The sequence below is a fragment of the Pseudorca crassidens genome, chromosome 4, assembly GCF_039906515.1.
Source record: "Pseudorca crassidens isolate mPseCra1 chromosome 4, mPseCra1.hap1, whole genome shotgun sequence".
Taxonomy (NCBI): domain Eukaryota; kingdom Metazoa; phylum Chordata; class Mammalia; order Artiodactyla; family Delphinidae; genus Pseudorca; species Pseudorca crassidens.
The window spans coordinates 36,252,838-36,277,031 of NC_090299.1; the positions used below are offsets into that span (position 1 = coordinate 36,252,838).

At 50.9% G+C, this 24,194-nt stretch overlaps 1 protein-coding gene across 7 annotated transcripts in view; it reads right to left on the bottom strand.

Annotated features, from left to right (window-relative positions):
- Window positions 1-1,374: 1,374 nt before the first annotated feature.
- EVC (EvC ciliary complex subunit 1) overlaps window positions 1,375-24,194 on the bottom strand; it is an 85,539-nt gene continuing 62,719 nt past the window's right edge. For 5 of the 7 annotated variants that reach the window (XM_067735489.1, XM_067735490.1, XM_067735488.1 and 2 more), the window contains 9 exons: window positions 18,667-18,776; window positions 16,091-16,301; window positions 14,930-15,136; window positions 12,093-12,237; window positions 10,190-10,301; window positions 5,476-5,602; window positions 4,227-4,320; window positions 3,403-3,514; window positions 1,375-2,941 (listed from right to left, as the gene is read on the bottom strand). In XM_067735489.1, coding sequence (XP_067591590.1) covers window positions 2,857-2,941; window positions 3,403-3,514; window positions 4,227-4,320; window positions 5,476-5,602; window positions 10,190-10,301; window positions 12,093-12,237; window positions 14,930-15,136; window positions 16,091-16,301; window positions 18,667-18,776 — 1,203 coding nt within the window. In that variant the 3' untranslated portion in view covers window positions 1,375-2,856. Of the gene's footprint in view, window positions 3,066-3,402; window positions 3,515-4,226; window positions 4,321-5,475; window positions 5,603-10,189; window positions 10,302-12,092; window positions 12,238-14,929; window positions 15,137-16,090; window positions 16,302-18,666; window positions 18,777-24,194 lie in introns of all 7 variants that reach the window. The other 2 variants (XM_067735484.1, XM_067735486.1) reach the window with 2 other exon arrangements.

Here is a 24,194-nt window from a genome sequence, read left to right on the forward strand (position 1 = left end):
TCAGATCTGTGTTTTAAGAAGTGTGGACAGATAAGAGGAGGGTGGGGCAGGGCAGGGCAAGAGCAGGAGCAGTTAGGAGGCTTCTGCAGCAGCAGCAATATCAGCCCCCGAGTGATGACGGCAAGACAAAGCCCAGGTCGGCTGGAGACTCTGCTGACCTTATATACCACATTGGCTTCATCTAGCAGCTCAGACCAGATCAGAGAGGCTAACTTTGCATAAAAGTTAATCCATTAAACTCTTCAATATATCATCATTCATGAACCCCTTCTATTTTTACCTCCTTCCATCACAGCCCATAATAAGAACTGGGGACACAACCCAGATGGAGGGAGGGCGGCTGAGATGTGTCCTCGGGGTCTTCTTGCTGTTCCTTCTCTCTCCCCGGCCCTCGGTGTGCTGTGTTCATGCAGCTCAGTATCAGGCCTGAAAGTCCTCCTCCACACCCCGGTGTCCCAGAGCCTGCGCCCAACACAGCGGAGAGTCCTTCCAGATGTGAGAGTCGCGTTTTTTTTTTTAACATCTTTATTGGAGTATAATTGCTTTACAATGGTGTGTTAGTTTCTGCTTTATAACAAAATGAATCAGCTAGACATATACATATGTTCCCATATCTCCTCCCTCTTGTGTCTCCCTCCCTCCCACCCTCCCTATCCCACCCCTCCAGACGGTCACAAAGCACTGAGCTGATCTCCCTGTGCTATGCGGCTGCTTCCCACTAGCTATCTACCTTACGTTTGGTAGTGTATATATGTCCATGCCTCTCTCTCGCTTTGTCACAGCTTACCCTTCCCCCTCCCCATATCCTCAAGTCCATTCTCTAGTAGGTCTGTGTCTTTATTCCTGTCTTACCCCTAGGTTCTTCATGACATTTTTTTCCCCTTAAACTCCATATATATGTGTTAGCATACGGTATTTGTCTCTCTCTTTCTGAGCGAGTCGCATTTTGTTTTGAACAAGGATGCAATTCCATTATGAAAGGCACCTCTAGAGTCGATTTTTGATGTGATGGAAACAGACGCAGTCCACACGCCTTTATGGAGAGCTATGCGCCCCACACTGTGCCAAGCAGTCCAGCATGTGACAGGTGACAGGTGACATGTCCCCTGGACTAAGGAAGCTACACTTAAGCAAAAGCGTCACCCATGCAAGATCCGTGGAGGCTGAACCTATACTGCTCGGATCTTCCAGAGATCCTGGTGCTGCCAGGGCATCTCCATTTACCAAACTCACGTCACCAACTCAGACGTTACCAGCATAGGAGGCATCTGCCTTCAGAATGCCTCTGTGCACAGGACCCATGTGACAAAAGCAATTGCTATATAAAACAGGTTCTCAAAATATCGCAGGAAGTCAAAACTTGTTACAAGACTCTGCAGAATAACGAAATATTTTATTTAGCCACTAGAGGGGGCTGTTGGCTAACTTCGGAAATTCGCCTGGTGACCAGTCAGGATTTGAGGATCTCCGATGGTTAGTATCCTTGACAAACGATGTAACTAGTATGGATTACTTCTTTTGTTAAGGAACCTCGCTTTCCTGAATAAGAGAGACTAATCTAGGTTGTAAGAAATAAAAATTCAGACCACAAATGGTCCAGAAAATCCCTGAGACAGAAGCTTCTATAACCTGCAGCCCACTCTGTACTGGGAATTTGTGGAAACCCTGTACTCCCCATCCCAGACTTGCCCGGGGTCAGCATGCTCTGACTTACATCAGTGGGTGATGCCCCCAAGGGAACATCCGGCCATGTCTGGAGACATTTTTGGTTGACACAACTGGGGAGTGCTTCCAGCATCTGGTGGGAAGAGGCCAGGGAAGCTGCTAACCATCTTGTAACGCACAGGTCAGCCCCACCCCCCAAAAAAGAAATTTTCTCACTCCACGTATCCACAGTGCCAAGACTGAGAATCCCTGATTTCGATGAAAAGGGCAATTTTCTTTCCGGGTGGGAAAGGCACTGGCTGGTCTGAAAGCTGGATATTCTCAGCATCCACTGGGAGAAGCATTTCTCCTTAGGGGAGGGCTGCTGTCTGGCAGAAGAACTCATCCCTCCCAGGGGAAGTCCTCCCGGGCAGGGCCTCCTTCCTAGCGCTTTAACTGTCTCCAACAGAAGACCCTAACGCAGGTGTCATGTATCTGTGGGTCCTTAGGTCCCCAGGGTGGGTGAGGATAGGCCTGCCGGCCAGGGAGTCCATGGGCTATGTCATGGGGCCCTGAGACTCCTCAGATGCCCTCACTGAGACCAGGCCGTCGCTGCTGGCTGAACCAAAGAAGGCAATGGGTCCTGAGGAGAATCCATGTTGGCCACTGCCCACGGTGCAGGGGACAGAGAGAGCGGGGGTGATGGGAACGGAGGAGAAAAGGCCTCGGACCCAGAAAACACCAGCAACACCTGGTGATCCCTTTATTATAGGTGGAACTCCACCGGGAGGCTGGCGAGCAGAGGGCCCCCAGGGCGGGAATGAGACCACTTAGCGCTCGCGGAACGCTGGTTCGGGGTGACATTGGGACACGGGGTTGGGAAGCACAGGGAGCCAGGAAGGAGGGGCTTCCCAAGGAACAGAGCCACATCTCGAAGCCAAGGCGACACTGAAAAACTGGAGCAGACGTGTTTCCAACACAGGGGTGGGGGTGGGCATCATCTTCACAGGCGGTAGGGTCCGCCCTGCTCTTTTAGGCCTTTTTCTGGGACTTTGATACCCACTCTCCATCCCTGCACAGCAAGCCTGTGGGCAGAGGGGAGACCCCACTGTCCCCCACCCCGGGGTGGCCAGTCCCTCCTCACTGCCTGGGGGAGAGGCAGGTGGCATACAGACGGGGTCTTCAGGTTCCGTCCCCCCGACCAGCCTTAAGCTACAGGTTGCTTCTTCTCTTTAGCATCTTCTTGGAATTCTCACCGTCACCAACCTCACTTTCTTGCTGGCTCAGCCTTTTGCTGCTTAAAATATGGAAGAAAGGCAATTGGTCAGAACTTTGATTCCAGGTCTGTCTAGATGCAATAACAAAGCATCCAATCTGATCCCATGAAAAGGCCATCAACACAGTCTGCATTTTGACATGGGCTGTTCAGAAACAAAAGCAACTCCCAGGTTCCCTCTCTTTGGCGGGAGGTCCGACCCATGCTCAGATGACGATGGATCCACCCCACCACAAATCCGGAAGCATCTGTAGCTGGCAGCGCCCTGTTGAGGCCTGGGATTGCCAGCTATTCAGGCTGGATGCTGACGGGCTGGGGGGTGGGTTGTGGCTGACCCGCCAAATGGGACACTAATAATAGCAGTAACAGTAATACCAACACTTCCCATTATCACCCATCATTTCTCGGACCCGAGTCAACACCTCTGAGAGGCGCTGGATTTCCTGCCCAGATTTAGGTGATCAACAAGGGCCCCGGTGTACCTGAGCGATCCTGGCGGGGGGGGCCCTGAGGCAGGGTCGTCGTCCTTGGGCCCCCCAAAGTCTCCTCTGTCCCGGGGTGCCGGCTTCTTCCTTTTGGTCCTTAGGGGTTTCTCTGCAGGAGACACGTGAACCCAGAAACCGGCTCTGTGACTCTGGGTAGGTGACAGCATCTCTTGGCCTCACGCCACCCCAGCATTGTTTGAGTACCTCTGGGGGCCGAGTATGCACTCGGTATCTACTGCTCTTAGACCCGTTTAACTTGTGAGGAGGCTGAGACCTCGCGGGGGGCGAGAGCTATCCCGAGCCCACAAGGCTGAAAGGTGGCAGAGCTAGGATTCAAACTCAGTCGGCCAGGCTCCTGCTGTGTTTCTGCCACACCCAGCGGACGGGCGGCCTTCCCTTCCGAAGCAGTTAAGAACCTAGAACACAGCTCCAGTACCATAGCTTTTATTTTAATAGCCCTCCGTGACTTTACACACCTTCCCCTTGCTATCCCGTCAGAGGTTACAACACTCTATGATGTCCCTGAAGTTCTGCTGGCCAAAGGAGGAGGGCTAATTATCCCCACTTTACAGACGGGGAAACAGAGTCAGAGATGAGAGTCAGCTACTGAGCAGCAGACCCAGGAATCGGAATTATTGCATTTTGAAGGGCCAGGGACACAGGGGCATCCTAGCCTAGCCGCTCATCTACAGACAGGACACAGAAGCCCAGAGAGGGTAAGTGCGGTGCCTGGGGCCACACGCCACTTAGTGGTACACCCGGTGCTGGAACCTATACTCCCAGCCCAGAGAGCCTGCAGGGCATCGCCTTCTATGACTCACCTGACAGCCCATGCTTATTGGAAAACGGTTTGCTTTCGGCAAGGGGCACCCGGGCCAACGCCGCCAACTCTGAGATGAAGCTCTGCTCAGCTTCCTGGATGCAGAGAGAGAGGGTCAGCTGGGCCTGCCTCTGCCCTGCTCCGCCTCTACATCGCCTTCCATCAGCACGAGGGGGCGCTCTGAGAGTGGGGACAGGACCGCGTCCCCATGCGGAGGAGGACTCTCCAAGAGGCATCCAGAAACGCCAGGAGCAGGCAGACGCACGTGTGATGCGGGGGGGAGCTACCCATCCATCCTCGCTCACACCAGCCACGCATCCCACTTTACAGATGAGAACACTGAGGCGCCAGGAGCTCGGTGAGGGCAGCAGCACCAGGAGCAAGCGCACCCCTGGTGACTCGAGTCTGAGTCCTTAACTGCCAACACCATTGATTATCAGCCAGACCCCGAGTCCGTGGCTTATTAACTGTGGGGCACTGGGAGGTGACTTACCTCTCAGGGCCTCAGTTTCCTCATCTGTAAATGGGAGACTGGGTGTAACCCGCACCTTGGCTGTCGGAGTAGGACTTTAGGTGGTGGATGTAAAGCTCTCTGCTCAGTGACTGTCTACAAGAGACCCTCAGGGAATAGACGTTAACCACCATGAACGTCTTTCTCATCATCGTCTCAGATGTCACTGCCACACTGGCGGCGAACACTCAGAGGGCGCCAGCACTCCGCTCAGCCCTGCCATTCTGAATATTTGATTTTTTTACAGGCAGACACTTTGCTTTCAAGCCGCACCTTATAATCTCACGCTGATGAGATTTTTCTGGGATGAGATATCCACAGGATATCACGAAAGCTGAGCTTCCTGTATGTTCTAGGTAAAGTGCAAACCTTGGTCACAGCAGCACTGCCTGAATGACACCGATGTTTGCCGTGACACCAAGAGGCCCACACGGTGGCGATTCACACACAGGGAGACGCTCATTCCTTTCAGCTCAACAGACAAAACTGACGAGTGGTCAGGGCCTGGCCCGGAGCTGGGTGCTGCAGACCCGGGGGAATCAAAGTTCACAGTTGAGCAGCGAGGCTGATGTGTCATCAGCCTGTGAGACTAGCGGGGCCTGAGGGGGTCCCGAGCAGGGCGTGTGGTCCTCACAAAGGCTCCAGTGCTGACCTGCGATCATGAGCTTAGCCTTTTACTATTTCCACTCCCCTGTAAACCACTGCCCACTTTGCAAAGGCCCATTTTCAGAAGCTGTACCTGTAGCTGGGTCTCAAGCTGGGCTTCCAGATGGTCCATGACCCTCACGCTCTGCTTCCACGCGTCCCGGCGGGTCCGCTGGTGTGCCGTGAACTGGGCCAGGAACTTTTTCTGCTGCGCCAACATCCTGGGGCAAGGAAGGAAGGCCATTGGTGACATCAGCAGGACAGAGAGGAGAAAAGCTCGGGAGAAGCTCAGAGGGCGGGGGGCAAACCTGAGGTCCCACAGCTGCAAAGCGGCTGGGCTGCAAGTGGCTTCTTCATATGAGAAAATCATTTTAACCGCAGGGTGTGGCAGGGAGCAGGGAGATGGTCCCCTGATAGCACCCGTCTTTATTTAAAATCTCAGAATTGCACTAGCTCCTCCCTTGTAAAACAGAAGGCTCGTTTCCTAGGATGCAGAGTCTGAGAAACCCTGCATACAGCAGCCTCATTACTGCTAGTGGCAGAGGACAGAGCTGGGGCTGAAGCAGGGTCCCTGACCTGGAGAGAGGCCCCACCTCCCTTTCAGCAGCAGAGACCCCTCCCCTCCTGCTTTGAATACCCTCCCCTCCTTGGCTGACCTTCCTCTACTCCTCAGCAAACAGGAACATTCAATACCACCCACTCTGTTTCTGTAATCGTTCTCTGCCTTCTTCCTTTCAGTCTTGTGGTTGATTTTCTGAAAGGGGCTGAATTTCTAGACCTGAAGGCAGAAGTCACTTTTAGCATCAATAGGCAGGTGTCCATGGAGTATATCTGAAGGCACAAAATTCCACCTGCTTTTGCTTCTGCTCTTCCTTCTACCAGTAATGCCTTTCCCCCTTCGTTGTCTTTGTCTGGCAAACTCCTATTCATCCTACAAGACCCCATCATCCGTCATCCATCCATCTATCCGCTCATTCCTTTATTCATAAAAGTATTTCTGGGCTTCCAGGTGCTATGCTGGGTTTTGAAGACACAGTTGTGAATAAGAGACTCATAGCCTCTGCCCTCATGGGGCCCCACTCTGAGCTGGGGAGGGAGATAGATATCGAACAAATAACTGTGATACGGCTGAGGTCAGTGCTCTGCAGTGTGGTTCTCTCTCACACCCTCAAGGAGGATGCATTATTTTCCTGGGGCTGCTCTAACAAATGACCACAAACTAGGGGGCTTAAAAAAACAGAAATCTGTCCTCTCACAGAAGATCCCAGAAATCTTCAGTCAAGGACTTGACAGGGCCGTCCTTCCTCTGGAGGTTCTAGAGGTGAACATGTTCCTTGCCTCTTCTGGTGGCCGCTGGCACCCCTTGGCTTGTGGCTGTGTCACTCCAATCTCTGCCTCTGTCGTCACATCATCTTCTCTGTGTGTGGTCAAATGTCCCTCTGCTTCCCTTGCCAGTGGATTTAGGACCCGCTGGGATAACCCAGGGTGATGTCCTCATCTCAAGATCTTTTACATAAATGACATCTGCAAAGACCTTTTTCTAAATAAGGTCACATGCGTAGGTTCAGGGATTAGGGACATGGACATATCTTCTGCAGGCCCCGTTCAGCTCACTACAGAAGCTGGGTGGCTTCTTTCTGTGAGCAGCCTCCTCCCCAGACCCGCTCTGTCACCAGTCCTGGCCACTCTCGACCATCATCCTGCTGGCTTGTCTGCTCCCCCATGGACCTGGCTCTTGGGAACGCAGGGAAGTGACAGGCCTGCCCAGGAAGGGCCTGTGTGCCCGGGTTAGGGGCAGGGCTCCACGCTCGAGGCCTGGGGAGCCACGCGAGGGTCCAGGAGCATCTGAGACATGGGCTGCCTCGTGTTTTCTGCGATGCCCTGGTTGCAGCACGGGAAGCAGGGAGGACGAGCAGGATTCTGGTCACAGCTTAGAGGCCACAGCTCTAAGCCAGGAGGGGAGCAACAAGGGTCCCGGACAAGAGAGCCCACAGAGGACAGAGGCTGTGCTGGGACAGCCAGGTGGTGCCCGAGCTTGGGAGCAGGAGCCCCTTCAGGACTGCTGACCCCTGGCACGTCCTGGAGGGAGGAAACGGCCTGACTGTAGGCCTGGCTGTGGGATCTGAGTCATCCAGTTAGATGCGTAAGTTCATAGACTTCTTGTGTTTGGACTCAGATTTGACTATGGAAATGAACATTAAAAAAAAAAAATCCATTCTGAAAGAGTTCTGATTCCAGAACTATTTGAAGTTCACATTGCACTGTGCAGTGCCCCACGGCTTGGCAATGACAGCACTGACGGCAATGATGGACATCGGCGCCCTGGCCACGTGCTGGCCTGTGTGTGAGCGTCGTGCAGGCTTTGCATGGCTCATCTGCACAGTTATACAGCCATGACATAGGTGTTACTGCAACCCCATTTTACAGATGGGGAACCTGGGGCTCGGGGCGTGAAGGGACCCAGCCACTATGTGGCTGACGGGAGGGGTCGCCACCGCGTCACCTGGTATCCCTAGGCAAGCTCACTCACAATCCCACCCCTTGCCAGAGATGCAATTTGAAATTTACCATCTGACTGAGAATTGTGCTTATTGACATCTCGTTTTTTAAAGTCAATACCTGTCATCACCACACTGCTCTGTCCCTAGGAGCTCTGGCTGACTTTCACTAGAAACTGCACTTATGAACTCAAGGAGATGGGCACGGAGGGAAGGGCATCAACAGCCATGTATGAGCCTGTAAATCAGTGAGACTGGGTCATGCACCCACACCCGCACTGGGCTTTGCTTTTATTTTCCATAAACCCAGCAGGGCTGGACCAGGTGGTGGCCAAGGCCCCACCTCTTGGGTCACTGGGGTCAAAGTGGAGCCCTTGCACCACATCCGTCAGAATCCCTGGAGGGAGGGAGTGTGTCAGCAATTAGATGCCTGGGCCTCCCTCCAAGTCCCTGAGTCTGGGTCTCCAGGTGTGGGGCGGCCCTGCATGTTCAGCACAAAGCCAAGTGAGACGGATGTCCCCCAGATCTGAGAACCGCTGGACTGTAGTTTGATGGATATGCGACAGTCAGAGCAAGCCCCAGCCTCAACCCAGTGGCAGGGCATTTACTGACCGCTGTTAATGGCCAGAGGATTTACGGAGGGGATGCTCGACTCACTCTGACCCAGGGGACGCCGTGGTTCCTGTTTCCTAAATGAGCGTGAGATGAGGGCTGGGATGTACTCGTGGCATGGCACGGACCTGCTCTCCTTTACCCTGCAGAGTGGTGGTCCTGCTGCTGCTTCCAGCCGGTGGGATGCCTCTCCTCTGCCCCTGCTGTGGATCTGCAGTGCCCCCTCCCCTCATCGTAGTGCCCGCACCAACTTACTGCCATCTCTTTACTTGTCCGTCTCTCCCTGCAGGCTGTGAGCAGTCGGGTGGGAGGCGCTGTCCCCCGTGCCTAGCTCAGGACCTAAGTATGTGCTTACATGGACTTGTCGGTGCGGAGCCCACATCTCCTCAGCCCACCTGGTGGCCGGCTGCCCTTCAGTGGACAGTTCCTGCACGCACCACCGGCATCTTACAAGCACCTGCGACCAGGTACCAGGGCTTCCTCCGGCCGTGAAGGGGGCGGGGGGCTTGGCCAGCTCAGGGATGCCTGGGAAGGCTGGAGAGTTAACACCTCCAGGACAGACCCTCAACCAATGTGGAAGGGGGTTGGTAGACATATCCCCTATTTTCCTTGCCCCTTGCTGGCGTAATTGGAAGTTGAGTTCTGCACAATCTCTCAGGAGGTCCAGAGCAGGGCTGGGCCTCAGTTGCCATGGAAACCCCTCATCATCACAGGCCTTACTGGCTTTTCTCCCATGTGGTAGGCTGCTCAGCGGCCCCCAAAGGTGTCCACGCCCTCACCCCTGGAACGTGTGAAGATGCTCTGTTACACGGCAATCGGGACTTCATAGGCGTGATTAAGGTTCCTGATTTAAATTTGGAGATGATCCTGGATTATCTTGGTGGGTTTCAATCACCAGAGCCCATAAAAGCAGAGAAGCTTCCCCAGCGGGGGTCAGAGAGATGCAGCAGAAGAGATTCCAAGTGTAGGCAGGACTTAATGCTCCGAGATGCAGGGGCCACGTGCAAAGACCAGAGAGTGGCCGATGGGATGGCGGAGGGCCAGCCGGTAGCCACAAGGAAATGGGACCTCCGTTCTACAAGGAACTGGATTCTGCCGACACCTGAAGAAGCGTGGAAGCTTCCAGAGCCTCCGATGAGAGCCTGGCCAGCAACACCTTGATTTCGGTCTGTGAGGCCCAGGGAAACCGGCGGCGCCCGCCCGACTTCCGACCTCTGGATCCCTGAGATAACACAGCGTGTGACTGGCGGTGGGTCCTTGTTATGGCAAACAGCCTTCGTCCTCATTCCCCTGCTCCCTCCCTGTGCTTCCTGGGCTCACCTGCCCCCCAGGTCCTTGGCTCAGGGACTGCTTCTGGGGGAACCCTCAGCACGGATCAGAGAGGAGATGCCAGTTCAGGGCTGTGAAGACCGCTCAGACCTGGAAAGGAAGCTCCCACCACACCTTGACTTCCGCCCTTGTGCCAGGTCCCTTGCAGGGGCCGTGCGTAGAAGGGAGAGCCAGACAGGGGCTCATGGGCTTCCACGCAGCGGGGGAGGCAGAGGAGACCCGGGTCCGCAGGTGAATGTGTGGGAGGTCAGCTCCCGAGAGTGTCAGTGTCACTTGCACTGAGTGTAAGGTCAGCGCCTAGAGACACATGCAATGCACAGGGGCCGGGATGGCCCGCGTGGGGACCCGCAGACAGCAGTGAGGCCTCACCTCTGGTGCACAGCTCCGGAGGCTTCCTGAGCTCCACCCGCTACCTCGGCCCCTGACGAAGGATCACAGAGTTCCTGCTTTTTCCGCAGCTTGAAATGTTCCATTCTCTCACCTAGAGCATTTAACATACACACAACGGTCAGGGTGCATGTCTGAAGGACTGACACTGCCAGGTCTGGCCCGGGCGCTGAGGTGCAGGGATCAGCAGGTCACACATGCTCTCAGGTGTGCCTCCACCAGTGCCACAGTTCACCCTGGGAAGGACTTCGTGTGCGTGAGGATGCTGCAGCTTCCATCACACCCTGCGAACCCGGGAGGGCAGCACCCGGGCTCTCCCTGCAACTGCTCAGGCCCGGCTTTCTTGTAAGTATCAGGAGAAAGGGGAGCCGAATAGGAAAGAGTTAACGCTAAAGGGCCACCACAAATGCATAAAAATCCACACCAGGAAGGAAAAACCATTCAAACCCCATTCAGAGCCGTAGGGGTGCAGTTAGCCTTACAGACGTGGGTGCTGAACTGGGTGCTTTCCAAGGAGCTGGGAGGTTTAGCCTCTGAGGCCGAGGTGCACTGGTCTGCATATCAGAACCTGCTTATTCTTTTTTTTTTAAATTTAAAACAATGGTATATTTTGAAACAGATGATGAAGCCTAAAATTATTTTCTACTGGATTCTTACTACCACCTGAATTAACTGCCTATTGATTGGACCGTAGTTATAATGAGAGGATGTATGAAGGGGGAGCCCAACCGTAGCCCTGCAGATGCAGAAACCGAGGCCTAGAGAGGGGATGTGAGCACCCTGGTCCCTGAACGTTCTGCAGAGGCGATCAGCCTCATCTGTCTCCTGCCGAAGGAGACCAACCCTTCCTTTGGAAAAACAGCAGGAGGGATCTGTAGCCAGCTGGTAGATTTCTGGGCGTGTCCCAGATTGTGTCTGAAGGTAGGGCTCAAATTCCCCAGGGCGAGGGGAAGAGAAACGTGGCCGCTGAGCTGATTGAGAAGCAGAATATTCACAGGAGACCTGCCCCCAGGACCCTGCCGGTCCTTCTTCTAGGGATCTTGGACCGTCCAGGAAGCATCCGTCAGAGAACATGGGATTCTGCTTTGTTCTGAAGCCCTGGATGCACGGAGGGATGGTACAAGAACAGGCCTTAAGGAACTGGATTTTGTCTGTTACTACACCACGTTCTTGCTGGCCTTGGGGATCTTGTCCATTCCATCCCCTGGGTGGCCTCTTACAAGAGCCCACAGGGGAAAACTGTCTGGGCCTCAGGCACATTTATGAGCCACTAGCCTTTTCTTTTCTTTTCTTTTTTTTTGCGGTTCGAGGGCCTCTCACTGTTGCGGCCTCTCCCGTTGCGGAGCACAGGCTCCGGACGCACAGGCTCAGCGGCCATGGCTCACGGGCCCAGCCGCTCTGCGGCATGTGGGATCTTCCCGGACCGGGGCACGAACCCGTAGGTAGGCGGACTCTCAACCACTGCGCCACCAGGGAAGCCCCCACTAGCCTTTTCTTATGGACACTGTGACAGCTTTACTTGAGGAAATTTCTATCTCTCTGGCCACCAGGACGTCCAGAGCCAAACCCATGTCACCTCTAAGTAGGGATCTGATGACATACGTCCCAGATGATGGCGTAGCCCCAACTCCACCTCACTGTCCTGTCCTTGTTCTGATTAGCCTACTTTAAAAAAAAATCCTACTGTACTGTACGGATATATTTCTTTAAGTGCTTTTTCAAAAGCCTTTTGGGGACAGAGCAGGAGATAAATAAATACATAAAACATTTAAAAAGTTAAATCTCCCAAAATAAAATTTGAAAGACCTGACATCTTGCCCTGTCCCCAGCTAAGAGCATGTTTGGCTCGTGGTTGGCAGGGCTTCCCGGTGGAAGGGCGCTATACCCTGTAGGGTCTTCAGGTGATGCCGCTTTCTTTCCTCGTGGTCCTGCATGGCCCTCCTGATCTGCTGGTAATACGCGTGCACGAGCCGGCCGACACCAGCGCTGGTCACGTAGACGCTTTCCACAGCCGCCTCCATCAGTGTTCTCTGTGGGCAGGAGGGACAAGTCTCGGCAGAGGGCACACTCGGAGCCAGCCATGGCCGACATGGTCCTGGCTCCCATCTTCCACCCACTGCCCACCTTGGCTGGTCAGGAGCAGGCAGACAGTGCGTGGCTGGTTTAAACCAGTTTCGATAATCTTATTTTCCTTTGTCAGGGATGGTCTGAGACTGACTGTATGACCCAGTTCTGGTCAATGAGATGAAATATTAGGGAAAGTCTGCTGAGGGCCATCCCTTTCCGAACATTAAGGCAAAGCCTTGGTGGGGGTGACAGACTTTGCTGTTTCCCTCTTCCTGCCTAGAGTGCAAACTTGATGTCTGGAGTGGCAGTGGCCATTTTGAGACTATGAGGCAACCAACCAACACCAAGAATGATGGATCAGAAAGAGAGAGTCTGGTCCTTGGTCCTATCACAGAGCCTCTGTGCCAGCCTGGAACCACCTACTTCCACATTTATTGTTATGTGAGATCAGTAACTTCTATTTACTTTTGTCCCTTGCAGTTACATGCATTCCTCAATGATATACCTTCAGACCCAAAGCAGAACAGAAAGGAAATGCTGAGATGTCCCATCATCAGGGACATGTTGGTTGTGCACTGGCAGAATCACCGTCTTTTACTTCATAAGATAATGGGCAAAAGTCAGGCTCCAGAGCCCCCATTTCAGCATTTATTGAATGGTTCCAAGCTTTGGGCAAGAAAAAAATACCCATTTATTATTGTTGAGTGATTGGTTATGTTCCAAGGCCTAAGAAATGTTCCCTGATTTGCAGGTGTGGACGGAAGCTGTGGAGGTGAGGAGGGTTGCAGCTCAGGGTGCGGAGCAGGTGAGAGCCCACCTTCTCACTCCCGGGCCCTGCTCCTCCCTTACTGTGGCCGGTTCTCTCTCCCTCTCTGTCGGACATCTACATCTGATTCCACCCCCCACGAGGACTCTGGGCTCTGGCCTTGCACTTCCGGTCAGGAGCTCCCACTGACGGCCAGTGGCCTTCCTTGAATTTCATTTCGCACATGGAAGGCAGAAGACAGGAAGTCCCTCTTCTCCCCTCTCAGGTCAGCAAACCCGCCTGCACATCACGCCTTCTGTCCGTCTGTCTTCCTGCCACAGGGGAGTGGTGTCTACCCCCTCTGCATTCCACCCCTCCCCCCCTCTCCAGGACCTCCACCATTCTCTCCTCCTCATTAGATTTTCCCAGCTGGTGTACCATTCGAATCAGCAAACACATTTGCTTGAGTAGCTCCAACTTTTCAGCCCTCTCTCGATCCCCCTCAGGCACTGCCTGTTGTCTCAGTTTCTGCAAAACTTCTCAAGGGTTAGCGTGTCCTCTCCCAGTAGATCGTAAGCTCCCTGAAGGCAGGAATGCTGCCACCTGGCTACTCTCTATCCCAGCACCTGCTGCAGGGCCTGGGGCCAAGGAGCCCTGTGAAATGAACATCCTTCCAGATACTGAGCCCATGTTCTTTCTGGTGCGTGTGTGTACTGGGGGCGGGGAGGGGTGTTCATCATCATCTAATTCTGAATCAGAGTCCCTTGGGGAAAGTGAGGACAAAATATGCCAAACTCATACTTCATTCTGTTTTCCTGTAACGACCGTTGATTAGGTCAGAGTTATAGAATTTTAGGAGAAGGAAGAGACCCGTCCAGCATCGCTAGCCCTGACGTCTGGATCACGTGAGAGATTTAGAACGACAAGGGGTGTCTCAGAAATGTGGGTCCAACCTCTTTACTGTGCAGATGTGTGACTTTACGTAAATGAAAGGACTCATGGAAGGTGCCCGCAAGCGTCCTGGCATATCCTGATGTGGGTCTGCTGCCAGCCGCAGATCTGTGCCACCTCCCGTGGGTGCCGGCCACGGACTCTCTCTGCTGTGGTCTGCAATACACGGGGTGCCTTGCCTTTTCTTATGGCTCGAGGGAGGAGGCAGCCAAGGGGTCGGTCGTGCAGGGCAAGGCCACCTCCGGTCCCAGCCACTCACTGAGGCTGGGAGGCTTTAAACATGTCTTTTGCCCAACGATAAGCCTCAGTCTTCCCACCTGAATGATGGAAAGAAAAATCATCCTTTCCGTGCAAGGGCTGTGGTGAGAGCCCAGTGAGACGAAGCAGGCAAAGCCCTCCTGCAGACGTAGGAGGGCGACGCTCACGTCACTTCTTACTACGGCTATTTCCACACCTGGGGTTTGTCATCACGGTCAGTACAAGGAGTAAACCACTGCTTACTCAAGTCAGACTGATTTTAGCTGCATTGCTCAGCTGTCAGGGCCAACGCCACCAACCCTCAGGTCTCCGCAGAGGCGGCCAGAGGCAGGGAGTGTCCATGTCTCTCCCCGGGAGAGGGGCTTCGGTTTGAATCCTGCGTCAGCCGCTGACCGGCTGGGCGGGGCGGCTCTGAGTGAAACCACGTCCCTCTCGGAGCTGCTGCAAGGACCGAGCCAGGGCTCAGAAGGGTGCGACACGGGGCCAGGCAGCAGGCACAAGTCCGCACTGCTCCGCGGGGGAGGCCTTCCCTCTTACGGGTGAGGAAAAGGAGGCTCAGGGAGCCAGGTCAGCCCCGCGAGGCCAGAAGCCCCTGGGCAGCCCCGGCTGCTGCTCTGCCCAAACCCTGCCTCTTGTCCGCCCCCGCCCCCCACCCCAGCCCAAAGTGCCTCGGGCTCCCTGGGGCCGGGGTGGCCTCGCACCTTGAAGTCATCCCTGTCCTTGGCCCGGCTTTTGGAGGCCATGTTCCGCGCGTGGCCCAGCAGCGTCTGCCCGATGGCGCGCTCTGTGTGCTGCTGTAGGAGCTGCCCGACTTCCTGGGCCTCGGCCAGGAGCTGCTGCCGAAGCTGCAGCCGTGTCTGCTGCGTCTCCTCCTCCAGCCGGCCAGCCTCCTCCAGGACGCGCGCCTCCTGAAAAGGACGGGCGGGGAGAGGTTGGAGCCCCACTGCTGCCCTGCACGGATGCTCCGGTCAGGGCCAGGACCAGGATGTACGGTCGGCCCTGCCCGGGGTCCCAGGAAGGTTGGAGAAGGGATGGAGAAGGGGTGGAAAGTGGGGACCTCTATACGCACTTGAGGGGCCTGGGTATATTGAAGATCCCCCAAGGCATTTATTGAGCACCAACCACGTGCCCAGTACCATGTGGCTTCACACATATACAAGCACTTCCTCATTCATCCCAAACACCGTGAGGCCTGAACACTAGCAGCAATGAGGACACAGAGGCTCAGAGAGGCTAAGTAACTTTCTATAAGTCCCCCAGCAGAGCGGGTTCTAAAGTCACGTCTGAGTCCGCGAGTAGTCTGGGACATCGTGGAGGCCAACACAAGGCCTATGGGGATTTCTTTCCCTGAAGGAATAAGAGCTGGAGAAGGAGATGGGGGAATCAGAGGTAGGGCAGTAAGTCCTGCCTGCTTCCCACCAAGCCCTCCTGGGCCGAGCAAAAGAGACTGTGAGCTTGTCCCTCGCGAAGGGGTCAGAAAACGTCAGCTGCTCCTATAGCTCAGTGGCTACAGGAGACCTGCAGTCAGCTTGCTTGGGTTTAAATCCCAGTCCCACAATTTACAAAGTCTTTCTTTTGATTTGTTAAAACCTTAACACAGACTACAGAGCCCTTTTCTCCCAACGCCCGATGACGACTGTACCTATGCGTGCTCTGATTTCACGTGCGTTTTTAGTATAATTATAACGTACACCAGAAACTTTGGGCATACTGGGTGCCCCACTACAGGGGGGGCTGCCATTGTCCTGACCCCACAACGATGCTGGGGCAGGGTTGGGGTTTTGGCTAAACCGGGCTGGAACCTGGAAGCTGAGGAAGCAGCACTCCTGTCTGCGGGGCAGGGGGCTGACGCACAGTCTTACCAAGGCTCTGAGCAGCTGCCACTGATGCTCGTCCAGACACTGGGAGGAGTCCTGCTCCAGGGCGTGCTGTTCGCGCAACTCCTGGAGAAGGCTCTTCTTCCCTGACAGCCTCATCTGGGTCAGGGTGGTGATGGCGCTGCTGCGGAGAGCCAGCCTCCGGAGAGCTGAGCGTAAGAGCAGGTCATGCCCTTGCAGGATGCACTGCGTGGACCTTTGGAGAAAGTGGGGGCCGGGCTGAGGGGTCAATATTCTCGGCTCCACTGAGTGTGACTGGTTAATGTTATGTGACAGCTTGACTGGGCCATGGGGTGCCTGGACATGTGATCAAACATCATTCTGAGAACTTCTGTGAGGGTGTTTCTGTATGAGGTTAACATTTGAATTGGTAGACTGTGTAAAGCAGACTGTCCTCCCTAATGTGGGTGGGCCTCATCCAATCAGTTGAAGGTCTGAAGAGAGGAAAAGGCTGACTTACCCATGAGTAAGAGGGAACTCCTCCTGCCTGAAGGCCTTGAGTGGGATATAGGTTTCTCGTTTTGGACTCAAACTGAAACACTGGCTTTTCCTGGGTCTTGAGACTGCTGCCTTCAGACTGGCTCTTACCCCATTAGCCCTCCTGGTTCTTAGACCTTTGGACTTGGGACTGAAACTACATATTGGTTCTCCTGAGTCCCCAGCTTGTCAGCTGCAGATCTCGGGACATCTCAGCTTCTCTCTGTATATCTATATCTATATCTATAGGTTCTGTTTCTCTGGAGAATCCTAGTACACTGACCCACCAAGAAATGCCCCCAATAGTCATGCCCCACAGGGAGCCTTTACAGAGGTCGTAGGTTGGAATTATCCCATCCCCTGCTGCCCATCCTCTTAGACGTGGTGCTGACCTGGGTTATATTCAGCCAACTGTTCTTTTACTAATCTTTTTAACTTTATCACGTTCTGCCCCAAGTTTCAGGTGCATATATGCAGCTGCCTTCAGTACATATCCACTCAAATTTCTTACATAGCTCTCAAAATTAACACATCCAAAACTGAAATGATGAGCTATTTTTGAGTTCCTATCCCAATGAGTCAAGTAGAAAACCTCGGTCTACCCAGCAGGCTTGACATTTGGCTTTATAACTTGAGGTATTTTCTGACAGCCTGAGAAGTTGAACAAGGCACTGTCAGTCAGTTTACTAAGGAGAAGAGACCTGGCAAACACTCCAGGCTTCCAGCCGGGGGCCCTCATCCTAAGAATAAGGAATCATCCCTTATAAAGACCTAATTTTGAATCAGCTAAATTCACCAATGGAGTGGTTGATTTGTCACTTTCTGAAATCCCTGCTAGAAGTAAGATAAATCCTCTCTGGAGGAAGATCCCATCATTCAAAGTCTCAAATTATCTCTACAATTTTTAATAACACTGTCCAGCATTCAGTAAAAATAACCAGACTTGCAAACAGATAAGAAGTGACCAAAAATAACAAGAAAAAATGGATAATAGAAACATACCCACAAGATATTGGACATTAGAATAATCAGCTATGATGAACATGTTTAGGAAATTAAATGATAAGATGAACTTTAGCAGATAACTGGAAACTATGACAAAAATAAAATGGAAATTTTAGAACTGAAAACATAGTAACCAAAATTAAGAATTCAGTACATGGGTTTAACAGCAGATAAGACACAGCTGAAGAGAGCATGAACTGGAAGATAGTTCAAAATGAGTATCTAGACTGAACCACAGGGAACAAAAATACAGAATAGCTTCTAAGAGGCAAAGGACATAAGGTGAAAATAATCTAATAAATGTGTAACTGCAGCCCCAGGAAAAATAGGGACAGAATAGGCAGAAGGAATATTTAAAGAGATAGAGGCTCAGAATTTTCAAAAACTGATGGAATATAGCAAATCACAGGTTCAAGAAGCACTACAAATTTATTTAAAACAAGCAAACAAGAGATTCACAAAAAACCACATCCATGTTTAGGCATATTATAATAAACTGATGAAAACCAAAGAACAAAAGAAAATCTTAAAAGCAACCAGAAACAATTGAAATCAGAAGACAAAATATTACCTTCAAAAGTATTTAAAAAAAAACAACCAAACTAGGATTCTATACCCAATGAAAACATTCCTCAAAAATGAAGATGAGATAGACATTTTCAGACAAACAAAACCTAAGGGAATTTGTCACCAGCACATCTAAAATAATGAGAACCTTCATGCCAAAGAAAATACTCCTAGATGGAAACTTAATGATACAGGAAACCATCAAGAGCAACGGAAAGGGTAAATCTAAATGAATACTCACTGCAGAAACCAAAACTAGTATCTCATGGGGTTGAAAATATGGAGACATGTAAAATATCCAGTAAGTCATGTACCCACATCAATTCTGACTCCGAGCTTTCATCCGCGGCACTCTGCTATCACTCTATTTCACATTTATATTCACAATGTGGTCTCAAGATCACACTGTAAGGGAGGCTGGGGTACGGTTAACCTTACGGATGAGGACTCTCAGGTTAGCATGGAGTATCACACAGGACACAGGCCCCCACCCTCCAGAAGGCTGTACTCACTCTTCACTGAGGCCGCCAAGTTGGCCCAAGACCCGGTGGACGATGCTGTCCTGGTCATCCCGCAGGTGTGTCTGCAGCACAGTGGACAGTGTGTGCTCCTCCATCCACACCTAAACCCCAGGACAGAGGGACAGGGGTCAACTCAAGTTCATTTCATCCATCATTGCTTTGTTGGATCATACCTTTAGTTTCTTATTTTTTTTAAATCCCTTTCTTAAGGGATTTTTAAAAAAAAATCCCTCCTCCATCCATACCTAAACCCCAGGACAGAGGGACAGGGGTCAACTCAAGTTCATTTCATCCATCATTGCTTTGTTGGATCATATCTTTTGTTTCTTATTTTTTAAAAATCCCTTTCTCCCTTGATTTAATTACATTTTTCTCTTAAATTTTCGGCTAAAGTTTAAAAATGTTTCCTATTTGCACGTACATCTTAAGGCATTTAATACGTATTTTCTGTGGCATGAGGAAGGGATCTAATTTTCTTTGGATAAACTGATACTAATTGTCCTAGCACCATTTATTAGGTAATTTATCTTTTTATGATGGGCCTGTCATGCCACCTTGTCTGATGTAGTTTCCATATATATATGAATTTCATTCCAGGCTCCTTCTTTTATTCTGTGGATCTGTCTGTTTATTTCTATATAAATACCTCACTGCTTTAATTCCTGTAGTTTATAGGAAGACTTCATAGCTGCTAGGGCAAGTCTTCCATATTCTTTTGTACAAAACTGTTTTAACTATGCTTGGTTGCTTTTTTTTTTTTTTTTTTTTTTTTTTGCGGTACGTGGGCCTCTCACTGTTGTGGCCTCTCCCATTGCGGAGCACAGGCTCCGGACATGCAGGCTCAGCGGCCATGGCCCACGGGCCCAGCCACTCCGCGGCATGTGGGATCTTCCCGGACCGGGGCACGAATCTGCGTCCCCTGCATCAGCAGGCGAACTCCCAACCACGGCGCCACCAGGGAAGCCCTGGTTGCTTTTCTTTACATATGAATTTTAGGATCAGTTTATCAAGTTTGGGAAAACAGCTTTTTTTAGATTTTCTTCTAATTGGATTGAATTTACAGATTAATTTGTAGAGAATCACTGTTTTTCCAAAATTGAGTTGTCCTATCCAAAAACAAGGCCTTTCTCTCAATTCTTGCTTTATCCTTTCAACAACATTTTATAAACATCTCTGTTAAGCTCTTATAAACATTGGTCAGATTTATTTTTAGGCACCCTGTAGCTTTGATACTGAAGGGGATCTTTTAGGCTCCCTGTAGCTTTTATTCTGAAGAGGATCTTTATGTTATCACTGTTCTCCTCTACTGCTTTGAAAGTTACCTATTCTGTTTCTATTTCTTCAGTGGTTTAAAATTTTTAATGTACATTCCCACCTCCAGAAATCTTAAGTTAATCAACATTTCTTTTACCTTAGAATTCATGACAGTCAGCACTTCTGAAAATTTCTTATCTGTTATCACTTTGAATTTTATCCCTCCTTCATTCTCTCCTTCTAGAATTCTTAGAAGACTAAGGAAGTCCCTCCAGGACTTTCTCATTCTGTTCCCATGTCTCCTAACCTCTCATATCTTCCATCTCTTTAGCTCTCTGTGTCATATTCTGGACCACTTTCTCACCTTTCTCTCCTAGTTTACACACTGTGTCTTCAACCATAATTTGATCTGCTGTTTAACTCATCCATTAAATTTCTGTTCTCATGACTGTAATTTTCATTCATAAACTACGTGGTTTTTTATCTGTCATCTTTTTACATCATGTCTTGTCTTTATGCTAGTAATTCCTCCTGTTGTTGTTTTATTGTTTTAAACATACTTCCTTTAGAAGCGCTCTCTAACAGTCCCTTCACCTGAGTTCCTCGGTGCTCGTTGTGGTCTAAACGTGGTGCTTACTGTACATGCTGGCTCTCACTTATGGTGGATTGTTGCTTGTGTGTTTTGTAATTGTGGATGTTAGCTCAACTTCAGTGTGGCTTTATCTGTGAAAATCCTGTGAGGTCCAAGGCCACACAGCTTTTTGGTGGAGCAGAGGCTCAGATCTAAGTCTGTCTGTCCCCAAAGCTCAAATCTTTTCTAGCCGCATCTGCTCCTCCCTGACTATCTCGCATCACAGGGAGAAACATGCACCTAGAAACATGCAGCTGGACTGTGTTACACCAAGGGCTCAATCACTAAGGTGAGACTCTTACTTTCCCACACATGTAGCTCTTTTCTGGAGATGGTCATGCTGTATGCAGAACAGGGACAAAGCACAGAGTCCGGGTGTGAGTAAGCAGCCTAGACTTCAGTCCTCTGGGCCTTGAGATTCATAGCTCATACTTAATCTCACAAAATCACACTGTGTGACTCAGAACTTTTCCTTTAAGTCAGTCTCTGACTCCTCTTGTGAGGGGTCTACAATAACCTGTCAAAGTGCTTGGGAAACCAGAACATTCTAGAAAATTCTACACAGTGTAGATTCTCTAAAAGGTAAATTAACATCGTCACTAAGAACATGGGGGTCTTTGGTATGCGTTTTGAGAAGGCAGATAAAACTAGCAACGGGATCCAAGGCCGATCAAGAGGACGGAGATCATAGGATCAGATGGCGCCTACAATGGTCACACCACCCTCTTCAACGTTATCGAACGCAGGTTCATGAATGTTTAAATTCCGACGCAAAAAGCTGCTTCCGTGGGCTAGAGCGCTGACCCTGTTCATTGCTACCAGGTTATTCTGTGGTTTCCCATATGTTTACTCTTTGTTTCAAATTTTCATTTACTAAGGAGATGAAGGGAAAAGGACCAACAGGCAGTGCATGCCCGGTACATGCTCCTATAAAAGCAGTGGGTTTAGAGGTAGGGCCGGTGGAAAAGTCAACACCTAAGGCAGACACTGGAGTGCTGGGAGGAGGGAGGCACTGCAGTTTTAAAAGCATAGTCAGAGGAGGCCTCAAGGTGAAGGTGGCTTCAGGATAAAGACCTGAAGCAGGACGAGTGAGGCAGGAGCGCCCAGGGAGCTGGAGGGACACAAGGATGCCGGGGAGGCTGGAATGGGGTCAGAGGGGGAGACAGGGAGGGGGTCAGAGGGTAACCAGGTCCTGACAGGCAGGGCTGTGTAGGGCATGGTGAGGACTCTGGCTTTTCCGCTGCATAAAATGAGAAGGGGGTTTAGAGCTGAGAAATGACACGATGCGACACAGTGTCTTTTATCAAATGTAATGTGCCAGTAATTATGAGATGCAGTTATTTGAGGTACCACACAGAGAGAAAAATCACTGGTAATTACATTAAGATGCACCTCAATTTCAGAGATGTTAAAATGGTATTAAAATCTGCATCTTAAAACTGAGTGGTGGCTCCCCTGGTGGCGCAGTGGTTGGGAGTCTGCCTGCCGATGCAGGGGACACCGGTTCATGCCCCGGTCCGGGAGGTTCCCGCATGCAGCGGAGCGGCTGGGCCCGTGAGCCATGGCCACTGAGCCTGCACGTCCGGAGCCTGTGCTCTGCAACGGGAGAGGCCATAGCAGTCAGAGGCCCGCGTACCGCAAAAAAAAAAAAAAAAAAGAATGGCATATGATATGCTCCCTCTGGAGCAGTGACTGGCCAAGATGGCAGAATAGGAAGACCCTGAGCTCACCTCCTCCCACGGCACATCAAAATGACTATTTATAGAGCAACTATTGATGAGAAAGACCTGAAGACTAGCAGAAAAAAAATTACACCTAGAGGTATAAAGAAGGGACCACAAGGAGATGGGTAGGAGGGACAGAGTCACGGTAAAGTCAAGTTCCATAATTCCAGGTGGGTGACCCACAAGCAGTAGAATAATTCCAACTGCAGTGGTTCTCCCCAAGGAGTAAGGGGTCCGAGGCCCATCAGGCTCCCCAGCCCAGGGGTCCTGCATTGGGAAGATGAACCCCCAGAGCATTTGGCTTTGAAGGTCAGTGGGGCTTATGTTTTCGGGAGAGCCAAAGGACCATGGGAAATAGAGAGCCATCCTTAAAGGGTACGCACAAAATCTCACAAGGTCCAGGACCCAGGGCAGAAGCAGTAATTTGAAAGAAGGCTGGGTCAGACCCACCTGCTGATCTTGGAGAGCCTCCCAGAGAGGCAGGAGGCAATTGGCACTCCCCCTGGGGGCACAGATGCCGGCAGCAGCCATTTCGGGGAGCTCATTCTACCACAAGGACCCTGGTGCTGGTAAGCGTCCTTTCGGAAGCCTCCCTCTGGTTCATTAGCGCAGGGATCCAGACTACCCACCAGCCTGTCGGCACCAGTACTGGGACACCTCAAGCCAAGCTGCTAACCGGGCAGGGACACAGCCCTACCCACCAGTAGGCCAACGGCCTTAGGACCCCTGAGAGCCTCCAGCTGGCCCAGGACCCTACCCTGCCCACCAGTGGTCCAACACCAACTCTAGGACCCCCAGGACCCTGCAGCCAGAGGTCCCGGGACCTGGCTCCGCCCACCGGTGGTCCAGCACTAGCCCCAAGGCCAGCCTCACCTTCCAGTGGTCTTAGTAAGATTTTTTTGGATATGTCTCCTCAGGCAAGGGAAACAAAAGCAAAAATAAACAAACAGGACTAAATCAAACTGAAAAAATTTTGCACAGTGAAGGAAACTATCAACAAAACGGAAAGGCTGCCTATTGAACGGGAGAAGATATTTGCAAATGATGTATCCTATAAGGGGTTCATATCCAAACTATACAAAGAACTCATACAACTCAACATCAAAAACACAAACAACCCAATTAAAAATTGGGCAGAGGACCTGTATAGACGTTTTCCCAAAGAAGACATACAGATGGCCAACAGGCACGTGAAAAGATGCTCAACATCACCAGTCGTCAGGGAAATGCAAATCAAAACCACAATAAGGTATCATCTTATGTCTGTCAGAATGCTATTATCAAAAAGACAACAAATAAGTTTTGACGAGGATGTGAAGAAAAGGGAACCCTTATATACTGTTTGTGGGAATGTAAATTGGTGCAGCCAATATGGAAGACAATATGGAAATTCCCCAAAATATTAAAAACAGAACTACCATATAAGGCAGCAATACCACTCCTGGGTGTTTATTCGAAGAAAATTAAAACGCTAATTAGAAAAGATATCCACACCTCTATGTTCATTGCAGAGTTATTTACAATAGTCAAGATATGGGAGCAAACTCGTGCCCGTTGATAGATGAATGGATAAAGAAGATGTGGTATATACAATGGAATACTACCCAGCCATAAAAAAGAATGAAATCTTGCCATTTGTGACAATATGGACAGACCTAGAGGCTATTATGCTAAGCGAAGTAAGTCAGACAGAGAAACACAAATACTGTATGATTTCACGTCTATGTGGATTTTTTTTTTTTTCTATGTGGATTTTTAAAAACAAAACAAATGAACAAACGTAACAAAAGAGACAGACACAGAGAACAAACAGGTGCTTGCCAGAGGGGAGGGGGTAGGGGTGAGGAGAGAAATAGGTGAGGGAGGTTAAGAGACACAAACTTCAGTTACAAAGTAAATGAGTCAGGGGT